The 18048-nt window shown below is 38.2% G+C and overlaps 1 protein-coding gene across 1 annotated transcript; it reads right to left on the minus strand.

Moving 5' to 3' along the window:
• Window positions 1–244: 244 nt before the first annotated feature.
• Window positions 245–12137, minus strand: LOC115829778 (prostasin-like; the record flags this gene model as incomplete). Its single annotated transcript, XM_030793942.1, has 9 exons — window positions 245–523; window positions 837–976; window positions 1721–1992; window positions 2335–2507; window positions 8580–8765; window positions 9086–9228; window positions 11035–11306; window positions 11710–11875; window positions 12104–12137. Coding segments are annotated over 9 exons (1665 nt in total), but the record flags the coding sequence as incomplete, so codon positions are not given.
• Between the last annotated feature and the right edge of the window lie 5911 nt (window positions 12138–18048).

The raw sequence follows: 18048 nt of genomic DNA on the forward strand, positions 1-18048 counted from the left end.
TGGACACAATATTCTAACAATGCTGAAGATGCTCACACCCTCTTCAGATAAAGTTGGGATAAGAGAACCTTCTGTTGTAGCACCCCTAAACACGCAAAACACAAACAAATAAAAAAATATACATATATATCTAAATCACCTTTAATCTTCTGGATGGTAGCAGACTATGAGCCTATTATGTCAAAATCTAACTATAAAAGTTCCTAATCTATCAGATGATCTTTATATATTTATATGTTCATCTTCAGGCAAAGACATAGTGGAAGAGAAAGGTGGGGATGACAGCCAGAGAGAATGACAAGAGAAGGCGGGTTGAGCTGCTGGTGCTTGCGGAGGTTGAGGTGAATGTGACGAAACCGGGCTGGTCGGTGGTGATCTGGGAGTTGATCCAGCTTTGGTACTCAGACACTCTCGCGTAAACGCCGGGGAAACCGGCTTGAGCACAGCCTCTGCCAAAACTCACAACGCCGGCTTGAATCCACTGAGTGCCCTGTTTTATCACCATTGGTCCACCGGAATCTCCCTGTTGAGAGTATTAGAGGTTTCCAACATCAAATACGACATTTACAGTCTATTTTTTTCGCCGTTTAACGTGAGAAAATGGCTGCCAGACACGGCCACCAGATGCGCCGTCGGTAATATAGGTGGCATATAGTTTACGGGATCCCATAACTCGCTTGTCATGGGGACCTTCCATAGCTCTCAACCCTTCCACAAACAAAGTCATATTTCATAAGATAGCAATGCCTGATTGGCCTGTTTAAAGCTTTAGCACTCTAGGTGTGTGCGTCGTGAATGTGGTGATGCAGGCGGCATGAGATGGAATGTAGGCTTACCTGGCAGGAGTCTTTGCCGCCGTCAGTCAAACCAGCACAGATCATATTGTTTGTAATGCCGCCATACGCATTGTTACAGTCCGTGTTGGAAACCACCGGCACTTGTACTTCCTGTAGCGTCTGAGGGGAGGGCAGACTCGCTGTGAAGAGACACGACAGGAGCGGTCGTTAAAAGAGCAGAGCCAATGAGCCGTACTGAGCGGTCACCAGGTTTCCATCTCCCACACAGAAAAAACGGTTGACACGCTTAACAATTTGACAAAAAGAACCTTCTCATAACGTGCGTTTTAAACGTCTGACGACATTTGTCTCCGGCGCATCTTGTTCGATGTAACTCAAGTAAATGAAATACATTTAAGATGCAAATGCTTTCATCGTTATTTAAGTACAGTTATGGATGGGGTACCCGGGGAGTTTAGTGACAAATGAGGGTTATCACAGGTTGGACTGTACCCACAAGGCGCCACTATTGCAAATAACACTGTTGACCATGTTGACCATGTTCTAGGAGGGTCAGCCAGACAGGGTATCTCATTTTCATGGCATTTAAGTGACTCCTGTAGCCAGTAGGATTCCTGAGCACTAGCCAGAAAATCCAAGGGAACTGCGTGGGTCTCTACGTGCACATGAGTTGCCATGGAGATATGTGTAAACTGGCATGTGAAAATGTTCTAGCTGCGCATGTGTCAAACCATGCATGCGCTTACCATGACCCCCCCCCCAGGTAGGCATCAGGTTTGTGTAATGTAGCGAACTTAAAATAGTGCACTGAATCAGACATACCAAACAGAATGAAATGAAAAAGTTACAGGTTGAGATAAAACTTTTTTTTTTTTAGAATAGGAGACATTGAATTCGCTGGTCTGACCAGTGTAACCACTCACTTCCATCCTCATTGATCGTTCCCCATCCCGTTATCCAGGTCTCGGTCCCGGCCGCAAAGCTGCTGCTTGATGCAGCCAGGCATACCGGCCTGACGTAGTCTGTGAAAGTCACTGAAGAGGAGAGGCGCAGCAGGGCAATATCATTGTCGGTGGAGCTGCTGCTGTAGCTGGGGTGACTGATGATCTGGGAGACTGTTCGGGAAACCTCGTTTGTGTTGGTTCCCTCCTGTGTTAGGCGACCCAGGTAGACAGTCACTTGTGAAGCGCTAACTCTGCAAGGTTAAAGTGGTAGTAATTGTTGAAGAAGAAGAATTATTACTGTTGCTGTTGTTATTCACTGTGAACATTTTACATGATCGGGTACTTAACATTTATGAAGTTGAAAAATCACAAAAAAAACCCAAAACCTTAAAATGTTAAAAAAAAAAAAAAAAAAAAAAGAACACATAAATTGACCACAACTGTCGGAGCTCGTTGATAGACTACAGAACCCAGAGAACAATGAATTTGAAATGAATTCTACTATTCTGCATGTATCAAACTCTTTCTATGAAAAAAAATCATACCAGAGAAGCTTCTAAGTTGGTAAGTCAACGATATAGTGAACTCCAAACCTCGTAAAGCAGTGAGCCGCTGACAGCACCCAGTCTTTGTTGATTAAGGAGCCGCCACAGAAATGGCCGCCAGATGTGTGCAAGCTGACCTGCCAGGGCCAGGCACCAGCAGGGGCGTCCTGACCCCCCACGATCTTGGTGTTAAGTGGAGCCTGTCCACACACTGATGGAAAAAGAGAAATTCAGCTGTACCGTGCACACTTCAAAAACACACCCAGGTAAAGAACTGATACTGTAAACTATACATTAATATTAGCACTACTAATGCAGTAATCTAACACTGAAATGAACTATTTTGTCAAATGGTGTATTTGAAGACTATGCAGTTTTGGGGGTTAAGGGGTGGAGAGATGAGGGTGGGAGTCAGTAAAATAAAACTTACCATCTAATTGACACTGTACATCTAAGGGAAGAGAAAGACAAAATGTGAAGAATTTAGAGATGTACATAAACAGTTTTCATGATCATTTTGGTTAATTTCACTAACGTTGTCATATACATTGCATATACGTCTTTGTGTGAATATGTGCTTTTAAAAAGTTTATTTTATCTATCTATCTATCTATCTATCTATCTATCTATCTATCTATCTAACTATCTATCTATCTATCTATCTATCTATCTATTTATCTATCTATCTATCTATCTATCTATCTATCTATCTATCTCTTGACCTATTTGTCTGTATATTGGGATATTAATCTATCTTTCTTCAGTGAGAGAGCTCTCCTTTATGTTTAATATATTTGATATTTGATATTTTATATTTTGATACATTTTGTCATTTCCCCATTAATTTCTGCCACCCATATACTTGCAAATGAAACATCTCTAAACTTCATTTTGTTTTGAATAATGTGTCAAGCCCCGCAAAAAGTAAATTTTTATATTACGTAAGCCAAATATCAAAGCTCAGCATTTGAGACAAAAAGGTCTCAAAAGGGTTTTTTGTTGTTGTTTTTTAAATTGACACTTAAACAGTAAATATGTTAAGATGGTAAACATTTCATAAATATCACTTTTGTCAGCAAATATATTCATATTCAAAATATTTTCACATATTAATAAAATGTGTGAGAAGCACGTTAAGCATGTGATTTTTCATCCGACATTTAATGCAATGTGATAATGTGTGAAATAACAGAGAAGCTGAAAAGATGAAATGTATGAGATGATTTAAGGAACAAGAGAGAGTGGCGCTCCCATGTAGCACAGCCTTCGACTTAAATATGCACTTTTTTCAATATTAGCTGTGAATTTCCCTAATCATACACCCTAAGTGTGTAAAAAAAACCCAACTTTTTTGTGTTTGGCAAACATCCAGGATTTCTGTGGCACAATTCATATAGTACTTCTTTCTTGTCTTAACTGCTCAGAAAACCTCTTCATGAGGAAGCTGGGTGACCCAACAGGTTTTTCCTGATGAGAGGCAGAATACATTGTCATTGTTGTAATGCCTAAACTAACAACATTGCTAGTGGAAGGAATACTCTCTGTGTCAACTGTGGGACAGGCTAAACAGGGGAATGGTGACTAATGTTATTTACAGATCTGCTGAGAGATAACCTTAACCTCTAACCTGAACTTTAAGCCACAATAATTTGACAAATTCGTTGAGAACTACATCATACTGATGATCACATGATGTCAGGCCTCGAGTAAAGAGTGTCCTTTTTCATGATGTAAAGATAAACATAAGAAAAAAAAAAACATTTCAGAGAGGAATTTTACATACATAATGACGTCAGAGGGAGGTGGAAGGATCGTTTAGAGTGCTTGGACATTTTCTAGAAGCTTAAGCGTTAAAAATGTCATACTAACAATAGGTTGAGTTCATGCTGACAATGGTGTGATTTTATTGTCTGGTACACACGTTGCATCACTCAATTATCTATAGTTAAACTGTTTGAACCCCTTTGTACAGATGCACGTTCAAGTTCATTGTCAAGCGATTTGCACTACTTCACTTTAACACTAGTTATGTCAAGTTTTAAAATGGGTGAACTGATAACTAGAAATTTAAACTGGTCCAACAGAAGTCAAGTCGACAATGTGGGGCGACTTATTTAAAGCAAACTTTAAAAAAAAAAACCCAACTTAAACTTAAACCATTTTCCGTGGGATAAGAACAAAAGAGGAACAGCCACTGTCCTGTTCCTAGACCTGTTGCTGAATCAAACCTGTATTTAGGGTATGTAACCAGTGTTCCAAATACCAGCATAAGGAGTATATCCTTGTACAAAAGTAGGTCAGTTTAGGAAAAAAATATACAGTATTATACAAGAGTGGTTCTTGTGAAAGTTAACATGTATGGTAACTTTGGAAAAAAAAAAATTTTATATTTTATTTTTTGTTTTTGTTACTTTTTAAAAAAAAAAAAAAAATGGATATGCCCAAACCAAATGACTGAAAAGGGGTTGGATTGTCCTCTTTCTGTTGGTACTGTCTTATGGCTTTGTATGGTTTTGAAGTGCACACTTCCAAAGCTAGCGTAGTGAGTATAAATTCAGGTAAAATTCAGGCTCATATGAGAGGCAGAGGCTCGGCAGAGTCATGGGTCATCTACTTAAATCTACAACTTCTCCCAAGGGATTATTTATATACCCCTATCTGGAGAGGGACACACTCTGTACTGATCTGGCACCAGCCACAGTATTAAAGCATAAAGTATCCAAGTCTTGATTTTTGACATGTATTTAGACTTTTTTTAGGAGTATGAGAAAATTTCTACAATATTTTTTCAATGAAATGTTAGATTTAAATTTAAGGTGAAATAGTTCAATCTTGATTAATTAACATACAACAGGACTGATTAATGACTTTGTTTTCTGAGAAATAAAATTTGAGGTGTGTTTTTTCAGTCGTGTTTGTCATTTAAGATATGCTCTTCGTCCGAATTCTAGCTGATGTAAGCTCATGTAAAGACATCAGGGTGTGAGTCAGCTATCTCATAACAAAGTAGCCTCAGGAAACTGTACAAAATTCTCATTTCAAAATTGACATGGAAAAGTTTTACTTTTAATGAGCTGTGTTTCATTTCATTCCCTGTTAGTGTAATGAATTGAAAAAAGGATTACCAACAGCTATATTAGAGTTTGTCACACCCCACTTACTAAAGCCAACAAGCACATCAGCATTGATTGCTCTGATCTTACCTTTTGCTGCAAGCAGAGCAAGGACGACAAGAGACGCAACCTTCCACAAAGTCATTCTAACGTTTCTCTTCTTGTCTTTGTCTTTGTTTCGCGTAGTTGTCCTCTGATGTAAGTGGTTGTAGATTCTGTCTGTTGACAGCACTCCCTGTCTCTTAAACACTCAGGGCTCATGCTCCACCTGTTTTTTTTGTTTTTTTTTTATCTTGGTATGTTTGACTTCCCTTTTGCTTACCCTCATGTCACACTGACGACCCGGCCCGCCCCTCCCTGCCAGCCTCTCCTTTTCCAGCGCTTGTCTAAGTCTTCTGACTGGCCCCTGATTGTCCTCCTCAAAAATAATAACAAATATATATGTACCCGATTGTGATGTTTATAATGAATAATATAATGAATATTTATCATTATATTTCAAATGAATAATGTCATGAATATTGAATACATAAAATTAATGTTTCATATATAGACTGAATCACTGAATATATATATATATATATTTGTGTGTGTGTGTGTGTGTGTGTGTGTGTGTGTGTGTGTGTGTGTGTGTGTGTGTGTGTATGTATGTATATGTATATGTGTGTGTGTGTATATATATATGTAGACATATGTATACCTGTATCTATATCTATGTCTATATCCATGTCTATGGTAGATAGATAGATAGATAGATAGATAGATAGATAGATAGATAGATAGATAGATAGATAGATAGATAGAAATATCAAATGCTTACATGTTTTTTTTTTGGCCTTGTTGTTTGGCTCTGGGTTCTTCGTATGTTAAAGTTTACAACTAATATGTTGCTCCTCAGCCTCACGCTTTGAATGTAGTTTGAATGAGGATTTGAATGACTAAACATGCATCTCATCTACACAACTGCTTCTCAAAAGCCATTTGTCCACGGAATGAGTGTGTAGAACACACCCATCTCCACTGACACCCCCTCAAACCCCCTCAAACCCACCCCCAAGAGCTCTATCTCTCCTGGATTTTATAACTATATTACATCTCATTTGTACATTGTCTACATCTCATTTGTACATTCATGCCCTTAGTACAGTACATACCCCCTAATTTTTTCTTACGGTACCAATTCACCATGACTTAATCAGATGGAGGCTATGAATGTTGTCTGCAATGCTTTGTGTTCTATGCATTCATATACACAATGGATGACATCAGAAAACAAGTTGGTTTGTTTTGAATAGGTAAGGAATGGAATGACTATTGTTTCCTGCATGTTTCTTATGTTTTTGTACTGTACCCACCCACACTGTATGTTCAGTCTCAAATACAATTGCACTGAATTTAGGTTAAATGCTATGTGGTATGACAGTATTGGGCGGTGGTTTCTTGATGCAATCACACGTTCCGAGGTGACATCATCGATCTGAGACGAAGCTTCAATACTTTAAGCCTTTTCTGTTTCTTGTATATCTCTAACATGTACAAAGGAGTTTCCTCCCCGTCCTCAATGCTATATTTACAAAAGTATTAATATTACAAAATATATATGTTTATATAGATAGATAGATAGATAGATAGATATTAAAGAGATCCGAGAGATTATATTGTTAAAAAGAGATTAAAGAGATTATATAATATATATATAAACATAAATTAAAGAGATCACATCATTTGGTACAGGAGCTACAAGCAGTTTCTATCCCTGTCTCTGTATTTATCCCATGTATTTATGTTCATGCATAATGTTAAGTCCTTACAATAGTAACTATATCATACTATACTGTTCCACGACTTCTCTAACAATTGCACCAAACTGTACAGGCTGAGCCAGAATACCTTGTCAACGAAAAGCTATACCCGAAAATAGTAGCACAATAGATCTGTTAAAATAGTAAAGTTTATCACTTTTCTTTTATTCTTGTCATGAAAATCAGTCCCACATAAAAGCCAATCCGTACACAATACAAAGGTAATGTAGCAGTGCAAAGCATGGCATATATTTACTAAACCAATCAACCACACCTCTTTCAGAACAGGGCCATATCCATAAAGTTGTATCACTGAGAAAAAAAAGCAAAATAAAATAATCATCGTTTTGTCAGCACATTGGCCTGTTTGTAACACCATCAACATCAAAGGCGACCGGGCTAAGGGTGCTTCAAAAGAATACGGACCATATCCTGAAATCCATGGGCTAATACAAGATGAATAATGAAACTTTCAATCTGTAAAGATGTTAAGTGCTACACGTTCACTTGCCGTTCTTCTGATCCCTCTGAAAAACCGGAGGAATACGAGCCATGTTGTAACTTGTAGTAGTTCTTCAGGTTGTCTTTTTTTTGTTTGATCACTGTTATACTTTTGCTGAACAATAATCAGATTGGTTTGATGGTTGATGTGGCCGGCAAAGCGAACAAATACTTGTCGGTCCAACCTAGCTGGAACTGATTTCTCTATTCATTTTCCGTCTTCCCAGCTTTGAGGGAGAGACGTGTTGAATTTCTGCTTAAGTGTTCTGCTTAAACATTAGCTGTATAATGATCTGATGATGACACGAAAAGACATTGTGATAGGACAACACGGTGACAGTAAGAATGATTGACGGTTGAGAAGCACGTTTTTCTTTTCTTGTCTTACAGTGACAGTTCTTTCGCATTTCCATTTTACAAGAACAATATTTATTATTTTTCGTATAAAAACCATAGCAAAAACCAAATTCAAAAAGAATAAATATACGTGAAACTGTTTTCTCATTTCGCTCGCTGAAACTCAGATATTTTGTCACACCTGCTGAAATCATCATTATTTTAATTGTGGAAATAGCACATAGAACAAGAAAAGAAAAGTCAGTTTTGATCTGTTTATTATTTGGTTTTGTTTCTAATCTATTCTGGCAAAATGAATCTTCTATGGTAAAGTGAACCTATTTCGTTTTACTTCAGTGTTACATAGGGAACAATTTACCCTTTGTTTTTTTTTTTGTTTTTGTTTTTTAAGTGATTTGCTGATTAGAACCATTTGTTTATGAAATACCTTATGTCTTTAGGAAAAGGTACTTCAGGAGATGAGGATGGAGATAAAGGACAGAAAGAGGACAAAAGGAAGGAACACACTACATTTGCATGCCAAGTTCAATGCAACAAAACCAATCTCATCATTGTTGGTCTTAGATTTGATCCAGCTCTCATACCGGGACACTTTGGTATACACACCAGGAACATCTGGCAAAGCACAGCCAGCGCCGGAGCTCACAACGCCAGCCTGGATCCAGCGAGATCCTTGCTTGATCACCATTGGCCCTCCTGAGTCTCCCTGCATGGAATATTACAATTTTCAAACATTTACAAGGTCTGTTTAAATTTTTTTTTTTTTTTTTTTTTTTAAATCAACCAGGGACTTCCTAGCGATGATAAGCAAAATGAAGACAGACTTTTGTCAATACTGTATGTGATTTGCAGGAAATCCATCGTGGATCTTCAGGGGAAAAAAACGATCATCTGTCAGCTGAGCCACCCACACTTAACAATCAAAATTGTACCTTACAAGAACGAGTAACGTGATTGCTTAACTTTAAGAAACCTGAAATCCTGTACATGTTGTTCAGCATGAGGGTTGGGTGAATGATGACTTACCTGGCAAGAATCTTTGCCTCCCTCCTCCAAACCGGCACAGATCATGTTGTCTGTGATTGTGCCACCATAAACGGAGTTACACTTTTTAGTGTCTGCCACTGGCACCTCTACTTCCTGTAGCGTCTGGGGGAAAGGTAGAGTGGCTGTAATGAGATTAATTTGTGTTAACATGGTGACAAAGTATATCGGTCATTCAGGGGGGGAAAAAAAAAGGCAATTATACGTATGATTTCACTGGGCTCTTTTTGAAGTGAGATATATGTAAATATTTCGAATTAGTACATACACTTGGGATGCGGATAAATAATGCACACACCATTAATACTTGCATTAATATTTTGATAGCTATGGACGTGATGCTCAGATAGATTCAGTCATTTTTTATGGAGCCAAAAAAAAAAAACAATAGGTTTTCGTTTTTCAAATATTCTACAGTTCACAAACAAACTCTATGTATTTTGGAAACATTTAACAAGTAGAGTGTAGGTCGAACAGTACCTGATGGAATTTACATATTTAGCACACTAAGTCTATTTAATACCCAAAGCACTGAAATACTGCTGAAAAGCCTTACAATGTACATGAATGCAGAATCAGAGGTCTTAGAAGTAAAATTTTCCACTGGAGAAATTTATAATTTTATAAATAGCACCACCTGCTGTTGTGAACTGCAACTTGCTTCTCACAATTTGAATAGGCTGTTCAGTTTTTGGGAAAACATATGTCTGTGAATTGCGGCCAAAAGTCACAGTTCACAAAATGAACACATTTGTGACACTCTGCTTCTTTGTTTACAGGTCATTTCATGTGAAACATGATGTATTTGTAATTATTCATTTGTTAACTCTTACCGCCTCTTGTCCTTCCGGATTCCTCTATTTACTCATGAATCTCTGCATGCCTCACAAACATTGCTGTTTGGATGAAGGAATGCCACCCCAACCTGTCTAAAATTGAACTCCTGGGGGTATTCCAGAAAGCAGGTTTAGTGAAAACTCAGAGTTAATTAACTCAGAGTAAGTAGTAAACCTCCTAATAGAAGAGCCCTATGGCTTCGTTCTCCCAGCAAAACAAAGCCATAGGGCTCTTCTATTCAGAGGTTTCCTGCTTGTTCTGACTCTTGACCCAGAATTTTCGCTAAACCTATTTTCTGGAACACCCCCCTGGTTATCCTAGCCAGTCTCTCGATTCCTCAGAACATCTCCATCAGACTTGGCTCTTCCTCACTTCCTCAAGTTTTCCAGAAACCTAGAAAGTGGTGATGAATGACCAGCTGACCGTAAACGACTGCATTACAGCAATTTCCCGATCTTGCACATTCACCTTGTACATCATAAAGAAAAATCAGACCATATTTGTCAGAGCGTGCAGCCCAACTCCTGGTCCAGGCACTTTTCAAGTCCGAACTCGACTACTGCAACTCTCCTCTGGCAGGTCTACTGGCATGTCTTACGAGACCCCTCCAGATCATTCAAAATGCTGTTGCACGCCTGGTCTTCCATCAGCCACAGCAGGCACATGTCACACCCCGTCTTCGTCTCCTTCCACGGGCTCCCTGTACCTGCCTGCATCAGGTTTAAGCCTCTGATGCTGGCTTTGAAGATCAACCAATGGAACTGTTCCACCACGCACTGGGTCACTTATGAAGACCTTATGTCCCATCCCGCCCACTGATGGTGCACTAGGGAACAGTTCTTGGCTGTTCCATCGCCCGTAGCAGAATAACAAAGAAAAAAAGAGAGTCACCGACTGAACAAACTTTGCATACGCGGTTCCTCTGTGGTGAAACGAGTGGCCCGACTCCATTCGGTCTGCTGACCCCCCCTTCACAACCTTCAAGAAATGCATAAAGACTCACCTTTTTCCACGAAACTCTGATATGGACGATACAGCTTACAATGAATGTGAGATACTGCTTTTTTAATGACCTCTCCGGTGTAAGTACTCACTTCCATCTTGATTGATGGCTCCCCAGCCAGTGACCCAGGTGTTAGTTCCTGTCTTGATGGAGCTGTTTGATGCGGCCAGACACACTGGCCGAACGTAGTCCGTGAAAGTGACAGGCCTGGAGAGCCGCAGCAGAGCGATATCGTTATCTTTTGTGTATTGGTCGTAGTTTTCATGAAGGACAAGCTGGGAGATCTCCAGGGTCATTTCATTTGGGTTGGCCGCCTGCTGATTCTGCAGACCCAAGTGGATGGAAGCATGTGAGGTCTCTGGACTAAAAAAGAAGCAAGTAATAACAGGTTTATTATTATTATTATTATTATTATTATTATTATTATTATTGTGTTGTTGTTGTTGGTGGTGGTGTTTATTGCTGTATTTGTGTCATGCACACTGGGGCAGCAAAAAGTAATTAAGAATCGTAAGTAAGTAAAAAAATATTTTTAAAAAAGTAAGAAAAAAATTTAAAAGGACACATGGAGAGGGGAAAAAAAACGCTGTTTTCCGAAAAGGCCGCAGTTGGTAAACCAGCGTGTCAGAGAAAAAGAGCACTACAACGAATTTTATCAGTGATAAAAATGTACAGTAATCTCCCTCCATTTGCAGTGAAATGTTTATGCATGTGTGAGGGGTCAAAAGATAGTAAAATTGTGACTACGAAAGCATTTGAATGAAACCTGTCAACACAGTGAGCTGCCGTCATCACCCAGTGCTTGTTGATCAAGGAGCCTCCACAGAAATGTATGTTTGACGCAATCTTCAAGCTGACCTGCCAGGGCCAGGCACCGGGGCGAGCATCCTGACCCCCCACTATCTTGCTGTTGAGGGGAGCCAGTCCACACACTATAAGAGAGGAAGTCTTTTAGTGGAACTCTTTATAGAACTCTTACCATATGTACTTCAAAAACACACCCTTATAAAGAATTACAACTCTACACTATAGACTAATATCATTAGTACTAACGTAAAAATGTAACATTGAAATGAACTGTTTTCTCTGATGGGGAATTTGAAGATTTAGGGCTTTGCTGGGGATTATGGAAGTTAAGGCGGGACTATAATGAAACTTACCATCTAACTGAGCCTGTGCATCTGAGGGCAGAGAAAGACAAAATGTTAAAAATTCAGAAACAAACATATTCATTTTTCGCAATCATAAATTTGACATTAGTTGATGTCACAAAACCCATACACTCCTGTATACATGAAGATAAATATTGTCTGTCACTTTTTGTTTTAGCGAAACACACTGTATTTTTTGATGAATATAAACTGGGTAGCTGGGATGTCCTGTCAAACTGATTGCTGTAGTACCATAAAGGGACTTTATACTGTGCCGTTAATGACATATGCCAGTTAATGTGCATTGTCATGACTAGTTTTCACTGAGTGAAAGTGGGGAGGTATTGAAGAGGAAGAAGAAGAAGAAGAAGAAGAAGAGCAAGAAAGAGGAGGAGGAGTAGGAGGAAAGGGGAAAAAAGAAGAAAAAAAAAGAAAAACAAAAGTTGTGTCAACGGTCAATGGATGGTAAAATAGTGATAACACAGGGATGAGCAATGATAATGAAAAGTAAGTTTGATATTACAGCTAACTGTCTGGAAATTACCACCATTACCAAGATCTTGTTGCTTGATGTATTACTCATATCTAATGATATCCTGAACAATGTGATTGTAAAAAAAGTCTTATCGCTCTCCTCAAAAAGCTTTTTAGAGAACCTCGTTGTCACTCCTACACAGCAAATTCTATGGTGTTAATTCTACTCTGAGAGAGTTCATTTTAACACTATGCTGTTGTTTACTTTGTCCCAATCTTTGCAGTGTTAATTTAACACTTCCCAAAGTGTTAATGATACAACTGAGATGCAGTGTTAAAATAACTCTATGCAATTAACTCTGCTTAACACCAGAGAGTGTTATCTACTTGCCACACTGGTTTCATAACTCTGTAGTACAAGTTGAATCTCCAACACTTCTCAGTGACACCAACTCTCTTTTGCTATTGACTCCTTTAGTGTTAAATCATGTTTTTACAGTGTCAATTCAACTCTATATTTAACACTTTTGCTTAACACCAGAAAATCAGCTGTGAGAATTTTGCTGTGTACTTACACTTTTAGTGCCTATTTTTTGTTCTACCTTAAACTTTTTGCCCTGACATAGCTGAACACTTTGTCATATTGGCATTATGGTTCCTAATATGGTTAATTTTGTTGACTTTTTTTAAAAAATGATTTGTGTTGTAAGCAGTGGTGGAATGTAACGAAGTACAAGTACTTTGTTACTGTACTTAAGTACATTGGCCTTATTTTAAAGAGTTGTTTGAGATAACCGGTTCTAAAAATGATTCATGGAGATTCCGGTGCCATCTTTGTCTCCCTCGAAAACACGAGATACTAGCTTTCAAAAATTCGCCGTCAAATTTGAAGAAAAATATTGAGGTAAATTAGGTTGCTTAACGCTACCTGACTCTTGCATGTTACATTAATTCAGGTTAGTGAAGTCTTATGTAACCTTGGCTAGCCTCTTGTTCAAATGCACCACTAGCAACAAGTAAACACGATTAAATTATTATAATCTAGCGTTAACTGGCAAGTAACACATGCATGTTGCTAACGCGATGTAGTCTTGGTCCTGGGTGTTTGCTTGAATGCTAGATCCCGGGAACAGCGGTGGTTATGTTGCTTGTGTGCCTAGGGGCTCTTTAGCCCTGTGCTCCTTCAGAGTTAAGGTTTAAAATTAGTTGGTATTATAGAATGACAGGATTAACATCGTAGTAATTACTTTAAAGATACCTTTGTCTTAATTACACTAAAATGGAATTTAAAAGTCAGACTGTCAACCATACTTGGCATGCTTAGATTGAGCCAAACCAAATTTCCATCTCCTGTAAAAACAGGCTGGCAAAAGTATAAATTTTGTAATAGATAATATGTTGAAATCCTGTGTTAGGATCAGTGCCTATTCCTTTGTTAGGTGTGTTTAATGCCCCTTTTTTCAGGCAGACAACTTTGACTTGAATGTGTTTACTGCAGTCAGTATAACACAATGGTCTTGCATTGTGTTATATCGTGTTTGGTTTTATTTACAGTTAAATAAAAACTTTCAAAGGTATAATCAGTCCTCTTTCTTGTTTTGCTTAATGACATTTAACTCTGCAGGTCACCCCTGAAATTCTGATTCACAGAATCGTAAGTCCAAGTGTGAACTGTGTCACAGAGGGTAAACACAATAAAAACAATAACCTTTCAAATAATTGATAAGAGATTGTTTGCCAGTGTTATCAGTAGCATCATCTGCAGCATTGTTAATCAAAATGGCACAGCCCATACAATTGATGTATTAAACAAAATATACATACAGTAGGTGCACTTAATGATATTGTAGACCATTGTATTAGGGAATACATTCAGCAATTACTTTTACTTTTAATACTTTAAGTATATTTAAAATCAGGTACTTACTTACTTTTACTCAAGTAAAAAGGTTAATGTGGTACTTTTACTTTTACTAGAGTACATTTTTGTCTGTTTATTTGTACTTTTACTTAAGTACAGTGTTTGAGTACTTCCTCCACCACTGGTTGTAAGTATGCAATTTATTGTACACATATCTCTTATACGGATACACACACACACAAATTCCCCCCCTCGCCTCTGTGGGCAGTCCTCTTTCCCCTCCAAGCCTGGGAGCTTGAGGGCCCTGCGCAGTATCTTAGCTGTTCTTAGGACTGTGCTCTTCTGGACAGAGATCTTCTATGTGTGTGTGTTAATGTATGTATATTTCTTTATTAATTTACAAATACTACCTATATTTAGTCCAATCCTCAAACAGTACAGACACTAACCTGACTGTATACTCCAGACTGCAAACTTTGACCTTCCTTCACTTACTGGATTACAGATATATCCTTTATAAAAAAGTTTTTTTTTTTAATGTTTGATTTTATGACAGTGTGTGCTATACGTCCCCTTTTCTTTAACTGTTGCAAACTTCTTTCCTAACCTGACTGCAGGAATGAGAATTGCAGTTTTAATGGCTTTACTGTACATTTAATGGCTTTATCGTACATTCAGAATCAATCCAGATTCAAAAGCAACCAATTCCTAAATGGCAGGTGATATGCAGGAGGTAAAAATAATAATTAAAAGAAGAAATATTCAAAATGATCATGAGGTTGCACTTTTAGGATAACATAAATATGAGTGTGGTTATGTGTTAACCAAATCCACTGTCATCCCACTTTTTTTAGGAACATACGTATGTGTAAATACCTTTTTAGAATTCGAATACATAATCAAATAATTTTCGTAACCTTAAACACGTTAAAATTTATACGGTTTCATTTTTTGCGAATCATAAAATGTATTGAACTTCTTTTTGAAATATAAATGGAGTGTATCACCATAAAAGGTACTACCTCATTATTTTGATCATAAAATTGATCATTTCTAGTAAAATTACGTCCTATTGTATTGGTTATTATCTTGTTTCAAAAATCAATACTTGAATTTTTCCACTACCTTTTAATCTCAGAGATAAAACATGTTGTACATCTCTGTTCTAGTTGTTCCACAGTGTAATTTCATTTCATTCTGGCTGAATTTGATAGTCATGTTAAATCATTGCCCATAAGCATAAAAGCACCAATTCACTAAATTGATCTTACCTTTGGCTGCAAGTAAAATAACCACAACAGCACACACAAGCTTCCACAAGGTCATCTTGATTTCTGTCTACACTATGGCTTCTGAGTGTCTTTTGCTTAGTTGTCCTTTGACATCAGTAGATAATACCTTCTTTCTGTTACCAACACTCTCTCAACCTTAAGATTCTTGCCATCCTTTGCTCTACCACCTGAGTTTTATATTGAACACTCCTTCTGCAAATCTTCACCTTTAAACCTTATTTGTAATCTGTTAATGTACAACAAATGTCTTGTCAGCGAGCAATACACTGAAAAAAGGTTCTTGTAAATTTTACACTCATTTTCAGAGCCCAGTGAACAGGACTGTAAAATGCAGCTTACAGTAAGTATTTGTGAAACAGGTAAACAATAAATTACTGCAACTATTACTTTAGGGTGGCACAGTGGCGCAGTGGGTAGCGCTGTTGCCCCACAGCAAGAGGGTCTCGGGTTTGATTCCCGGCCGGGCGTCCAGGGTCCTTTCTGTGTGGAGTTTGCATGTTCTCCCCGTGTCTGCGTGGGTTTCCTCTGGGAGCTCTGGTTTCCTCCCACAGTCCAAAGGTTAGGTAAATTGCCCCTGCAATGGACTGGCAACTTGAATGGACTGGCGACCTGTCCAGGGTGTTTCCCCACCTTTTGCCCTATGAGCGCTATTATAAGCGGATCAGATAATGAGCAAGAAAGAGAACTATTACTTTAATTACAGTGTATTACTGTATTTTTACAGTCATATATACAAATGAGATTTTTTTAAATGCAAAAGCATATTTTACTGTATTCTACTGCATTTTTAGTGGTTCCTAATAGTAGTGGTTACAATACAGTACCGTATATCAATAGTCATTTCAAGACGCAACTATCAAACAGAGCTTGAAATACTATACTCTATGACCATTCTCGCTCAAGAAAATCCACTGTTTTGGCCACATCAAAGAAGTCACTGATGTCCAACTCTATCAGCAGACCTAACAGGCAAAAAAAACCCAGGTTATGACATTACCTTTCTGGTCGGACTGAATCGGCTGAAATCACTGGCCATATAGCTCACGATGGTGTAATCTTGTATTTGTAACATCCTGACCTGCATACTCAAACACATCATATTACTACAAACTGACAGCGCATGAACATTTCCCCTACCCTAGCCCTGAAATTCCAAAATACTAACATATCGTACAGCTCATCTTTCTGGCTCAGTTTATTTCAACCATTAGCCTGCAAACCAGTCCGTGGTGATTGCCGCCACCTCATCGACATTAATGATTAGCTGCCACACATGATTCTGTAGTGTTTGTCATGCCCCGTCTGGTGTTTACATTACGTTATGAATACGGTCTGATACATCCTGCTTTGCCAGCAAAGACAGCAATACATTCCATATTTATGTTTTTTTTTTATTAAGTTTTCTTGTACCTCATTTGGGATTAACATCGAGAAAACCACCGTATACAAAGTCAAAGAATCTTGAGTTCTCAGTTAGGGCTGAAAACTGTTGCCCAACAGAAGCATTCAACTGACGCTTGTGAAACTTTTATCAGACTGTCACCCAGGAAACAAATGAGACATAAACCAGTAGAATCACGGGGTCAAATACACAGTTCAAGTCAAACGCTTTTAGGAGGCAGCAAAAAGCCGCCCTAGTTTTCCACTACCTGTCTTTTGGGAGTGGTATATTTTTGTTGGTGGTATTTCAACATCATGTGACTATAATAATGTCAATAAAACTTTGAAACAGCATGTTTCAACACAAAGACAAGAAACACACACACACACACATACAGTCAGTGAGGTTCTCTGCTCATTACTTTTAATTCCTGACTAATGCTCCTCCATTGTGAGCTTGAGAGCAATTGATTTATGAGTGACATTTAAGGTAATTAGATTAGATTGTGATTTGAAACAAATGTCATATTTCCAAACATGTTTTGACTTGGAGTTGTAAACATGCAAAGTGCTGAAGCAGTGTGCTCTGATTATACACATGACTCAAAGCATAAGAACAGTCTGTTAAGTAAGCTATGTTAGACTGATTTTAAAGCATGGACTCTTAGGAGCTAAGCAGTAAAACACACATACTCAGAAGTAGTATGTTTATTGAATTGGGTGAGCAAGCTCCTTTATTTCTCCACAAAACAAAAACATGGTCTGGAAATCTCCATTGACTTTGTGATAGTTAGTTGCTCTTGGTATCTTGAGACATGTCCCTTGAGAGACTTTTCCTAAACTTGAGAACCAGCTGATGGGAGGGGTCGGTGACATGACCATGCAATTTGGGCTTTAGGTATGTTCATCTCCGGAGCGCTTAGGTGCCACCAGCCCTGAAGAGATGA

This window comes from Chanos chanos, chromosome 16, assembly GCF_902362185.1.
Source record: "Chanos chanos chromosome 16, fChaCha1.1, whole genome shotgun sequence".
Lineage (NCBI taxonomy): Eukaryota > Metazoa > Chordata > Actinopteri > Gonorynchiformes > Chanidae > Chanos > Chanos chanos.